The sequence below is a fragment of the Mobula birostris genome, chromosome 8 (assembly GCF_030028105.1).
Source record: "Mobula birostris isolate sMobBir1 chromosome 8, sMobBir1.hap1, whole genome shotgun sequence".
In the NCBI taxonomy this organism is placed as follows: Eukaryota; Metazoa; Chordata; class Chondrichthyes; order Myliobatiformes; family Myliobatidae; genus Mobula; species Mobula birostris.
The window spans coordinates 164,291,802-164,303,942 of NC_092377.1; the positions used below are offsets into that span (position 1 = coordinate 164,291,802).

The window sequence follows — 12,141 nt, forward strand, 5'->3', positions numbered from 1 at the left end:
GGGTCAATGACGAGATAGATTGCGAAAGATGATCAATATAGAGCCATGACATAATACAGAACGGAAACAGGCCTTCTGGCCCAACTGGTCTATGCTGGCCACAGCATCTTCGATGCTAGTCCCAGCTATGCACATTCGGCCCATAACCCTGCAAGCCCTTCCCCTCCATGTACCAATCCAAATGCCTCCGAAATGTTGCTATTGTACCCATATTGACCACTCTCTCTGGCAGCCCATTCTAGGCACTGACTACCCCCTGGGTAAAGAAGTTACCACGCAGGTGTCTTTCAAATCTCTCTCCCCCCCCCCCCCCCCCAGTCACTCTAGTTTCTGACTCCACAACCCTGGGGGAAAAGACTCTGACTATCCACTTTGTCCATACCCCTCAAGATTTTATAGACTTCCATGAGGTCACCTCTTATTCTCCCGCACTCCAAGGAGTAAAGATCTGAGTAGCCAACCCCTCCCTATAACCCAGGCTCTCCATTCCGGGCACCATCCTCGTAAATCTCTTCTGCACCCACTCTAGCTAGACAATGTCTTTCCTGTAACAGCTGAGCAAAACTCTAAACAATATTGTGTTGGTTGAGTCATAGGGTGTAGTACTAGACAAGTTGTGACGGGGTCTTGTTAGCAATACTTCAAATTGTTTTCAGGAAAAGAAAATAAAATCCTTATAAGATATTTTTTGAGTCTGTCTTGCTGGACAGTTTCCTGACTCTTGCGTTAAAATTCCAACTACTTTTTCCTGCTCCAAAACAGCAGTTCAAAGGTTCAAAGTAAATTTTATTATCAAAGTACATATTTGTCACCACATACAACCCTGAGATTCATTTTCCTGTGGGCATACTCAGCAAATCTATAGAATTGTAACTATAACAGGATCAATGAAAGATCAACCAGAGTGCAGGAGACAACAAACTATGCAAATACAGGTATAAATAAATAGCAATAAATAACGAGAACATGAGATAATGAGATAGAGAGTCCTTAAAGTGAGATCATTGGTTGTGGGAACATCTCAATGGATGGCAAGTGAGTGATGTTATCCCCTTTTGTTCAGGAGCCTGATGGTTGAGGGGTAGTAACTGTTCTTGAACCTGGTGGTGCGAGTCCTGAAGCTCTTGTACTGTCTACCCGATGGCAGTAGCGAGAAACGAGCATGGCCTGGGTGGTGAGGATCTCTGGTGACAGATGACGCTTTCCTACGACAGCATTGCATGTAGGGAAGAGGAACGTCGACTCAGGCCATGAGAGGCCTGCGTCAGGCATTTTCATGCCTTACAAGGCGCAGATTGGAAGTCTGTGTGGGGCGCCACTCCTCGCACAGACTAGAGCAATGTGTGATTAAGTGCCTTGCTCAAGGACACAAACACGCTGCCACAGCTGAGGCTCGAACCAGCGACCTTGAGATCACTAGACAAACGCTTTAACCACTTGGCCGCGTGCCCAACATGTAGATGTGCTCAATGGTTGGGGAGCTTTACCTGTGATGTACCAAGATGTCAGGAGTGCAAAATCCATAAAAGTGGTAAAATTCTTGTCCCTTTCCAACATACAAGAGGTACGTTCAGGAATTTTACAAAACCTTGCCTTCAACGCCTTTCACAAATCTGTAATCTTGAATTAGTACATGGAGCTGCCTAAATTCTGACAACCCAGGAGGGTTGTGGAGGCCAAGTCATTGGGTATATTTAATGCAGAGGTTGATAGGTTCTTGATTAGTAAGATTGGCAAAGGTTAAGGAGAGAAGGCAGGAGAATGGGGTTGAGAGGGAAAATAAATCAGCCATGATAGAATGGTGGAGCAGACTCCATAGGCCTAATGGCCTAATACTGCTCCCATGGCTCATGGCCTTGTGGACTGTAGGCTTGGTATATGTGTCCTTCAGCACGATGCTGATCTATTCTTATCTGCACAGACAGCAGAGCCAGGAAGCTGAACCTGTATGAAGCGAGTTGTATAATTAATGAGCAGTCCTCAACGTTGCAACGTTCAGCTGGGAGAAGGCACAACCTTGCTGACCTGATGCAGAGGGACTGCTCCTGCTTTCAATACTGGTGAACGGCTCTTGGGCCACGAGGAGCGTTCAAACAACCAGACCTGTCTCACCAATACTCTAAAGGAGGGGATCCCAGCTGGGGTCCACAGACCCCTCGGTCAACAGTAGGGGTCCATGCCGTTTCAAAGGTTAGGAACCCCTGCTCTAGAGTAACACACATACATGTGGTGCTTCCAGCACCTGCAGAGTCTCCTGTGTGTTAACAAATACCCGTGCTGCAAGAAGCTGGTCCCCACAGTCTAGGAAGCTTTGGAGAGGGTGCAGAGGAGATTGTCCAGGATGCTGCCTGTCTTTAGTCAATGGACTAGTGAGGACAATTAAATACAGAAAAAACCACAAATGAAAATAAAGGAATACAGACACAGAGCATCAACTGGTACCCAGTTTCAATGGAGGAACAGTGGTGCTAAGGATGTGACTGTAACCCTTTAGTCCTTTCATCTTCCCAATATTCTGCCCCCTTTGATTTCTGAAATTTAAGGAGCCCACAGTTTTCTGTCTGGGCTCAAACTGTGGAATTCCCTCTCAGAACCTATCTCCTGAAAGATGTAGCTTGAAAACAACTTGTCTCCTGGTCTTGCCTGAAGTTTGCAGGGTGCGGGAACTAACTTCCACCATGAGCTCTGATAGATCACCTGAGCCTCAGGGGTGATCCGTCCATTACAAGGATGGTACCTCCATTAAACACCTTCTGAAGTTCCCTCACCACTATAGGAAGTACAGTAACCTAATATATACACAACAAAATCACAAAGTTGCAACCAAACCGGCAATGGGATTTAGTGATGGTGGCGAGGGTTAGACACAATCTGGGTATCAGGGAAACCTGCCCTGCTCTTCCTCGAGTGGGGTTGAGGGACTTCAGATATCTGGCCAGTGGGGAGCCTGGTCAAGTATGGAGAGGGTCAGGTTACTTTGGGATTCCCCTTTGAATCTGCACTATTTCTAACAGGAGAACCATTCCTGGCAGTAGTCTAGAAGGCCCACTCCACCTATTTCCTACTTCCATCTCCTCCTCCCTCTGACCTATCTCCTACCTCCATCTACACCCCTCCCACCTACCTCACACCGTCTTCACCTCCATTCCTTATGCTCTCCCACCTACCTCCATCTCCACCTCCATCCCCTCAATCTTCTCACCTACCTCACACCTCCACCTTCACCTCCATCCCCTCAACCCTACATCTTACCTCCTTCCTCCATCCTTCCACCTTCCCACTTATCTCCTACCTCCATCTTCACATACATCCCCTTAACCCTCCTACTTACTTCCTTCCTCCATCTTCACCTCCATCCCCTCAATCCTCTCACCTACCTCACTCCTCCATCTTCACCTCCATCCCCTCAACCCTCCCATCACCTTCTTCCATCTCTATCTCCTCCACCTTCTATCTCCTATCACCATCTTCATGCCCATCCCCTCAACCCACTTACCTCCTATCTCCATCTTAACCTCCATCCACTCAACCATCCCACCTACCTCCTACCTCCATTCCTCCATCTTCCCACCTACCTCCATCTCCAGCTCCTTTCCTCCACCTTCCCACCTCTCCTACCTCTATCCCTCCACCTTCCTATTTACCTCCTACCTCCATCTCTCCATCTTCTACCTTTATCTTCACCCCAACCCCTCAACCCTTCTATCTACCACCTATCTCTATCCCTCCACCTTCCCACCTACCACCAACCTCTACCCCTCCACCTTCCCACTTACCTCCTGCCTCCATCTCGTGTGTGGGTGGGTGGGTGGGGAGGGGGGGGTTGGAAGAAGGAACGGTGCCTGTTTTGCTATTGTTGTCTTGTTGCTCGTCCCGCTCTGTGTTGTTCTGCCCAGCGCTGTGGGCATGCTAGGTTGTGGCCGGAATGCGTACTGACACTCGTGGGCTGCCCCCAGCACATCCTTACATTAACGCAAACCACACATTTCACCGTATGTTTTGATGTACAGTACAGTGGAAAAGTCCTCGGCACGACTATTTAGCTAGGACGTCTAAGACTTTTGCACAGAACTGTATATTATAGATACGATAGAGGCAGGAAAGTTGTTTCCACTGGTGAGACTAGAACGAGCGGACATAGCCTCAAGATTCAGGGGGAGTAGATTTAGGATGGAGATGAGGAGGAACTGCTTTTCCCAGAGAGTGGTGAATCTGTGGAATTCTCTGCCCAATGAAGCAGTAAATATATTTAAGACAAGGTTGGTTAGATTTTTGCAGAGTAGGGGAATTAAGGGTTATGGGGGAAAGGCAGGTCGGTGGAGATGAGTCCATGGCCAGATCAGCCATGATCTTATTGAATGGCGGAGGAGGCTCGACGGGCCAGATGGCCGAATCCTGCTCCTATTTCTAATGTTCTTATGTCTTTCCAGTTACCAAATACTGTAACACATAATACGTCTGAGATAATACAAAGCAAAATTCTCTTATTTCTGTTTCCCACCCACCTTCCTATCTTAACCAATATTTATTTATTTATTGAGCTACAGCGCGGAATAGTCCCTCCAGCCCCTTGAGCCTCACCGCCCAGCAAAACTTCCGATTTAATCCCAGGCTAATCACTGGACAATTTACAATGACCAATTAACCCACCCAGTGGTACATCTTTTTACTGTGGGAGGAAACCAGAGCACCCAGAGGAAAACCCACTTGGTCACGGAGAGAACGTACAAACTCCTTACAGACAGCAGCGGATACAATAGTTTAGCTATATATACGTGCCTAAGACTTTTACACAGTGTGATACGTGTAATAACGAAATGTAAAATCCCAATCAGATTCATGTCTGACTGGTTATGGATTCGATGGGGGTAAGAGGATGGGGTAGTGTGAGGGTAGAACAGTTTTAAGGCAGGGTTAAGTTACACGCTCTGTAGGTTAAGGACACTACAGCCAAGAACAAGACAGGATTAGGGACTGTAATGAAGGGGTAGAGAACTTTTGAATTGGGTTAAGGATTAGGACGGGTTATGGGTATGGAGGGTAAGGTACCAGAATAATAGAATGATGGAATTATAGAAAACGGCAGCTCAGAAACGGGCCCTTCAGCCCATCTAGACTGTGCATAACAGTTTATTCTGCCTAGTCCCATTGATGGGTACCCGGACCATAGCCCTTCATAGCCCTCCGATCCATGAATTTATCCAAACTTCTGTTGTAATCCAACCCGCATCCGCCACTTCCACTGGCAACTTGTTCCACACTCTCGCCACCCTCTGAGTGGCTGCCCCCGCCTCTCGCCAGCTCCAGACCCAGACGTCCCCCCTGGCCGTACGGGAAAGGGGATGTCCCGCTGTGGGTCGCCGACCGACCGCCCGCACCACATCCCTTTCCTTCCGACCTCTTGCACACGGTTACGTCTCATCCCTGTGCCGGGAAGAGATTCCTCCCCGCGGGTCTCTGGAGAGAAGCAGTGGGCAGCCGTAGAGATCCATTCAGCTTTGGCGCAGGACGGCCGCGCCTTGGCTTGGTGCACACACACACACACACACACATCTGGATGCCCTGGGTTTCCAGTTCACCCCCTCAGGCAGGGGGAAGTTCCCCGGAGCAAACTCCGGCGGCAGCGTCGGGGAATGGGTGAGGCTGCGGCAGAACCCTTCAATGTCCCGTCTCCCGGTGCGCCGGGAACCCAATTCAAGGCGATCTCCGCCGGTCCCATCGTCTCCCGTCCCGCCGGCTTCCCAAAACTTGCTCCCTCCCTCGCCCCCTACACCCGTCCCGGGAGCTGTGGATACCCACCGGCTGCTCTCCAGATCCACAATCTACAGAAGGGCCCAAAGTGAAAGTGAAAGTAGGCGGACAGCTGGCTGGTAAGTTACTATGACCTATCGGCCCCTCACGCCTATACTAGCCCATCGCAGATTTCGCGTAATCCTATTGTTTTCGGGGCGCATATTCGGTAGATCCGAATTGGGGGAGTTGAGGTGATGACGGCTGAACGTGAGAAGGGTTTCTGCCCCAATAGATGAGACCCTCCAAGCCACCCCCTCCCACCACCACCACCGCCCCTCGTCCTACCTCACCTCCTACGATATGGACCAGCCTCAGCTGGCCTGTTCCTGGCGGCCTGGATGGAGAGCCCCAGAGCTTCGAGTTTTACTGTTGGGGTGCTGTCAATAATAAATCCCAAGCGGGGGTTTCCCCCCTGCGTCTCACACGCCCCCAGCTCCAATTCTTATCAAAGTACCTTCCATAGACATAGGCTCCAGAATCCCAAACTGCTTGAGAACTCCGATGAAGAGGACGATCACCACCGCCACCGCGATTAACTCCATGGTGTGGCGAGCGGAGGGAGTCTCGAACTCGCCACTCGCTGCGGCCCGGCTGATGTGGGGTGTGTGGCTGGGGGTGTGTGTGTCTGCGGGAGGTCCCAGGGACCAGGCTCCTGCGGGATGCGCTCAGCGGAGAGCAGCGAGAGAGGGGCCGAGAGGTTGCCACATCGTGCTCTCTCTGCTGTCGGCTGGAGGGAGAGCCTCTGGCATCAGTCCGCAGGGGAGGGAGCACTGGAAAGTGGGTGTAGGTCCCAGCCCCTGCGCTGCCATGGCGAGCCTCCGCATTGATTTTGGTAATGGAATTGCCATGGCGACCTGAAGGGTGTCCAGAGGGTTACCTCAGCTCCTCTGCCAGGACCGAGGTCGCTCCTCTCTCAATCTTCCTCTCGGAGTTTCACTTTAACCGCCGAGAAGCAGCGATGAAAAACGCCGGTGGGGCTTTACTGGAGAATCGCTACAGCGACACCGCGGCACAGACACACTGGCGGGATGGTTCAATATAAATAAACACACAAACACACACAGATCAACACTGAACTAAATAGAAACACACACTCACACTCACACACACACAGATCAACACAGAACTAAATAGAAACACACTCACACTCGCACATAAACACACAGATTAACAGAGAACTAAACAGAAACCCACACTCACACTTGCACACAAACACACACACCGACACAGAACTAAACAGAAACACACACATGCATACAGACACAGGTAGACACACAAACACACAGAAACACACACACACTAACACACACTCACAAAGACAGAGGACGCAGCTTGGTACACACACGTGCACCTACACACCTGTATACATACATACAGGCACACACACACATGCGCAGACACCTCCCTCCACACACATATACAAAACACTCTCACACATACATGTATACATGTGCACGTACACACTCACACATACACATTCACACACATATAAACTCACACACATACACTCACACATATAGACACACACACATACACACTCACACATATGCACTCAGACATATGCACACACACACACACACACCTGTCAGAGACACTTTAATGATTCCCCACATTTACAAACTATTTCTGACTCTGAAGGAGTTGCTACTTTAAGGATATAGGGACGTGGATCTGGTGTTGGCCATTCAGCCCCTCAGTGCTGTCCCATGATGCAAGGCCACAGCTGGCCCAATGTGACTCCCCTTTCACTAAGTTTACTAACTAATTGCTCAACTCCACTTTTAATGAGATTTTCTCAACAATCTCCAAAAACAAAATCCCGAGAAATGTGAGGTGATGCGCCTTGCAAGCAAGACAAGTGAGACAAGCAAAGAAGGCTGGCACAGACACAGTGAATGGTAGGACCCCGGGCAATATGAGGAACAGAGAGACTTCAGTCTACGTACATGCCAAGGGTCCCCAGTGGCAGGAACATGGAGACCATGTACACTCATGCAGGGTATACCATGTTCGTGCAGGAATGTGTAGTGTCCCCCACACATCCTCAGCTTGTGTTGCTTGTTAATGCAAACAATGGTTTCACTCTATGCTTCAATTTACTTGTGACAAATAAATCTGAATCTGAATGTGAATCAGATGTCAGCATCTTGTGAAATCCAGATCTGCAAAGTTTAAAGTGCAAAGTAAATTTAATATCAAAGTACATATATGTCTCCATATACAACCCTGAGTTTCCTTTCGTTGCAGGTGTTCACAGTAAATACAAGAAAATCCAGATGTTTGCTCCTGCCCTCTGCTCATTGGGTCTCTGACCAGTGGAACTATTTCATCCTTACTAACTTTCGTCTTTTGTTAAAGATTGCTTAATATCATTTCCAACACACAGATGGAAAGGAGAATGAAATAATTGTTACTCTGGGTCCGATGCAGCACAAAAAAGCCTGGATAAAACAAAGAACACAATAATAAAAATCACAATAAATATAAATTCATGAGGTAGACCGATTGTATATCTATAAAGTGATGCTAGATACTGGAGTGTCGGTAAAGAAGGTGACTCAGAGAGGAAATGATAAAGTAGTGGTGATTGCAATGCAGAGGGGTGGGTTAGTGGGTGGAACTTTAAATTCTTGGGTGTTACTATTTCAGAGGATCTGTCCTGGACCAGGTATGTAAGTGTAATTGTGAAGAAAGCACAGCAGAACCTTGACTTCCTTATGAGTCCGTCGAGATTCGTCATGACATCTAAAACTTGGAAAAACTTCTGTAGAGGTGTAGTGGAGAGTGTATTGACTGGCTGCATCTTGGAATGGTATGAAAACACTAATGTCTTTGAACGGAAAATCCTACAAAATATAGTGGATTTGGCCCTGTACATCACAGGTAAAGCCCTCCCAACCACTGAGCACATCTACATGAAACACTGTCGTAGGAAAGCAGCATCCATCATCAGAGATCCTCACCACCCAGGTCAAGCTCTCGTCTCTCTGCTGCCATCAGAGAGAAGGTACAAGAGCCTCAGGACTCACACCACCAGGTTCAATAACAGTTACTACCCCTCAACCACCTGGGTCTTGAATAAAAGGAAATAACTACACTCATTTGTCCATGCATTGAGATGTTTTCCACAATCAATTATCTCACTCTAAGGACTCTTTATCTCATTATTATCTTGTTACCTTGAACTTTGAATTTTGCGGTGTTGAACAGCCTTGCTGCTTGGGAAAAGTAACTGTTTTTTGAGTCTGGTGGTCCTGATATGATGCTACGTAGCCCCCTCCCTGATGGGAGTGGGACGAACAATCCATGAGCAGGGTGTTACTGGCCCTTCATGATGTTACTGGCACTTTTCCAGCCCCTTTTTGTATATACAGTGCCTATAATAGTATTACCCCCCCCCCCCCCGGAAGTTTTCATGTTTTATTGTTTTACAGCATTGAATCACAGTGGATTTAATTTGGCTTTTTTGACACTGATCAACAGAAAAGGACTCAACATCTTCAAGTCACTTCTATAGATGTACCGTGGAGAGCATTCTGACAGGCTGCATCACTGTCTGGTATGGGGGGCTACTGCACAGGACCAAAAGAAGCTGCAGAAGGTTGCAAATCTAGTCAGCTCCATCTTGGGTACTAGCCTACAAAGTACATCTTCAGGGAGAGGTGTCTCAGAAAGGCAACGTCCATTATTAAGGACCTCCAGCACCCAGGGCATGCCCCTTTCTCACTGTTAACATCAGGAAGGAGATACAGAAGCCTGAAGGCACACACTCAGCGATTCAGGAACAGCTTCTTCCCCTCTGCCATCCAATTCCTAAATGGACATTGAACCCTTGGACACTACCTCACTTTTTTAATATACAGTATTTCTGTTTGTTGCACATTTAAAACAATCTTTTCAATATATGTATACTGTAACTGCTTTACGTATTTATTATTATTATTATTTTATTTATTGTTTTTTATTCTCTCCTATATTATGTATTGCATTAAACTGCTGCTGCTATTAACAAATTTCATGTCACATGCCAGTGATAATAAACCTGATTCTGATTCTTAGTAGATGCACCTTTGGCAGCAATTACAGCTTGAGTCTGTGTGGGTAGGTCTCTATCAGCTTTGCACATCCAGACACTGCAACTTTTCCCCATTCTTCTTTACAAAACTGCTCAAGCTCTGTCAGATTGCATGGAGATCATGAGTGAACAGCCCTTTTCAAGTCCAGCCACAGATTCTCAATTGGATTGAGGTCAGGACTCTGACTTGGCCACTCCAGGACATTAACTTTGTTGTTTTTAAGCCAATCCTGTGTGGCCTTGGCTTTATGCTTGGGGTCATTGTCTTGCTGGAAAACAGATCTCCCAAGTCGCAGTTCTCTTGCAGATGGCATCAGGTTTTCCTCCAGGATTTCCCTGTATTTTTCTGCATCCATTTTCCGCTCTACCTTCACAAGCCTTCCTGGGCCTGCTGCAGTGAACTATCCCCATAGAATGATGCAGCCACCGCCGTGCCCACAGTAGAGGTGGTGTGTTTTTGATGATGTGCAGTGTTTGGCTTACACCAAACATAACGTTTAGTCTGATGACCAAAAATCTCCATTTTGGTTCATTCAGATCATAGAAACCTCTTCCATATGAGTCCAGAATCTCCAACATGTCTTCTGGCAAATTCGAGCTGAGATCTCATGTGAGTTTTTTTCTATGGTGGTTCTCTCTTTGCTACCCTCTCATTAAGATATGACTGGTGAAGCACCCAAATATCGGTTATTGGATGCGCAGTCTTTTCCATCTCAGTCACTGAAGCTTGTAGCTCCTCCAGAGTTGTCATGGGTCTCTTGGTGGCCTCCCTCACTAATCCCCTTCTTGCACGGTCACTCAGTTTTTGAGGACGGTCTGCTCTGGGCAGATTTACAGCTGTGCCATATTCTTTCCATTTCTTGATGATTGACTTAACTGTACTCCAAGGGGTATTCAGTGACTTGGAAAATTTCTTGAATCCATCTCCTGACTTGTGCTTTTCAATAACAACAAGTCAGCGAGCATTGTGAGGGTAATGTCTTTTTGACTTCTCCGGTGTGTTCAACACCATCCGCCCTGCTCTGCTGGGGGAGAAGCTGACAGCGATGCAGGTGGATGCTTTCCTGGTGTCATGGATTCTTGATTACCTGACTGGCAGACCACAGTACGTGTGCTTGCAACACTGTGTGTCCGACAGAGTGATCAGCAGCACTGGGGCTCCACAGGGGACTGTCTTGTCTCCCTTTCTCTTCACCATTTACACCTCGGACTTCAACTACTGCACAGAGTCTTGTCATCTTCAGAAGTTTTCAGATGACTCTGCCATAGTTGGATGCATCAGCAAGGGAGATGAGGCTGAGTACAGGGCTACGGTAGGAAACTTTGTCACATAGTGTGAGCAGCATTATCTGCAGCTTAATGTGAAAAAGACTAAGGAGCTGGTGGTAGACCTGAGGAGAGCTAAGGTACCGGTGACCCCTGTTTCCATCCAGGGGGTCAGTGTGGTCATGGTGGAGGATTACAAATACCTGGGGATACGAATTGACAATAAACTGGACTGGTCAAAGAACACTGAGGCTGTCTACAAGAAGGGTCAGAGCCGTCTCTATTTCCTAAGGCGACTGAGGTCCTTTACCATCTGCCGGACGATGCTGAGGATGTTCTACGAGCCTGTGGTGGGCAGTGCTATCATGTTTGCTGTTGTGTGCTGGGGCAGCAGGCTGAGGGTAGCAGACACCAACAGAATCAACAAACTCATTCATAAGGCCAGTGATGTTGTGAGGATGGAACTGGACTCTCTGAGGGTGGTGTCTGAAAAGAGGATGCTGTCCAAGTTGCATGCCATCTTGGACATTGTCTCCCATCCACTACATAATGTACTGGTTGGGCACAGGAGTACATTCAGCCGGAGACTCATTCCTCCGAGATGCAACACAGAGCATCATAGGAAGTCATTCCTGCCTGTGGCCATCAAACTTTACAACTCCTCCCTTGGAGGGTCAGACACCCTGAGCCAATAGGCTGGTCCTGGACTTATTTCATGGCATAATTTACATATTACTATTTAACTACTTATGGTTTTATTACTATTTAATTATTTATGGTGCAACTGTAACGAAAACCAATTTCCCCCGGGATCAATAAAGTATGACTATGACTATGACTATAATCTTTTCATGGAGTTGCTTGTGGTGTTCATGGTGTAGTTTTTGCCTGGATACTGACTCAACAGCAGTTGGACCTTCCAGATACAGGTGTATTTTTACTACAATCAATTGAAACACCTTGACTGCACACAGTGATCTCTATTTAACTAATTATGTGACTTCTAA

General features: G+C 47.5%; 1 protein-coding gene across 5 annotated transcripts in view; it reads right to left on the reverse strand.

Annotated features, from left to right (window-relative positions):
* LOC140201918 (calsenilin-like) overlaps nucleotides 1-12,141 on the reverse strand; it is a 136,687-nt gene that overhangs the window by 64,420 nt on the left and 60,126 nt on the right. For 2 of the 5 annotated variants that reach the window (XM_072266719.1, XM_072266718.1), the window contains exon 1: nucleotides 6,248-6,511. The exons of 2 other annotated variants lie outside the window; for them this stretch is intronic. In XM_072266719.1, coding sequence (XP_072122820.1) covers nucleotides 6,248-6,335 — 88 coding nt within the window. In that variant the 5' untranslated portion in view covers nucleotides 6,336-6,511. Of the gene's footprint in view, nucleotides 1-6,078; nucleotides 6,121-6,247; nucleotides 6,512-12,141 lie in introns of those variants that run through there. One more of the 5 variants, XM_072266720.1, reaches the window with a different exon arrangement.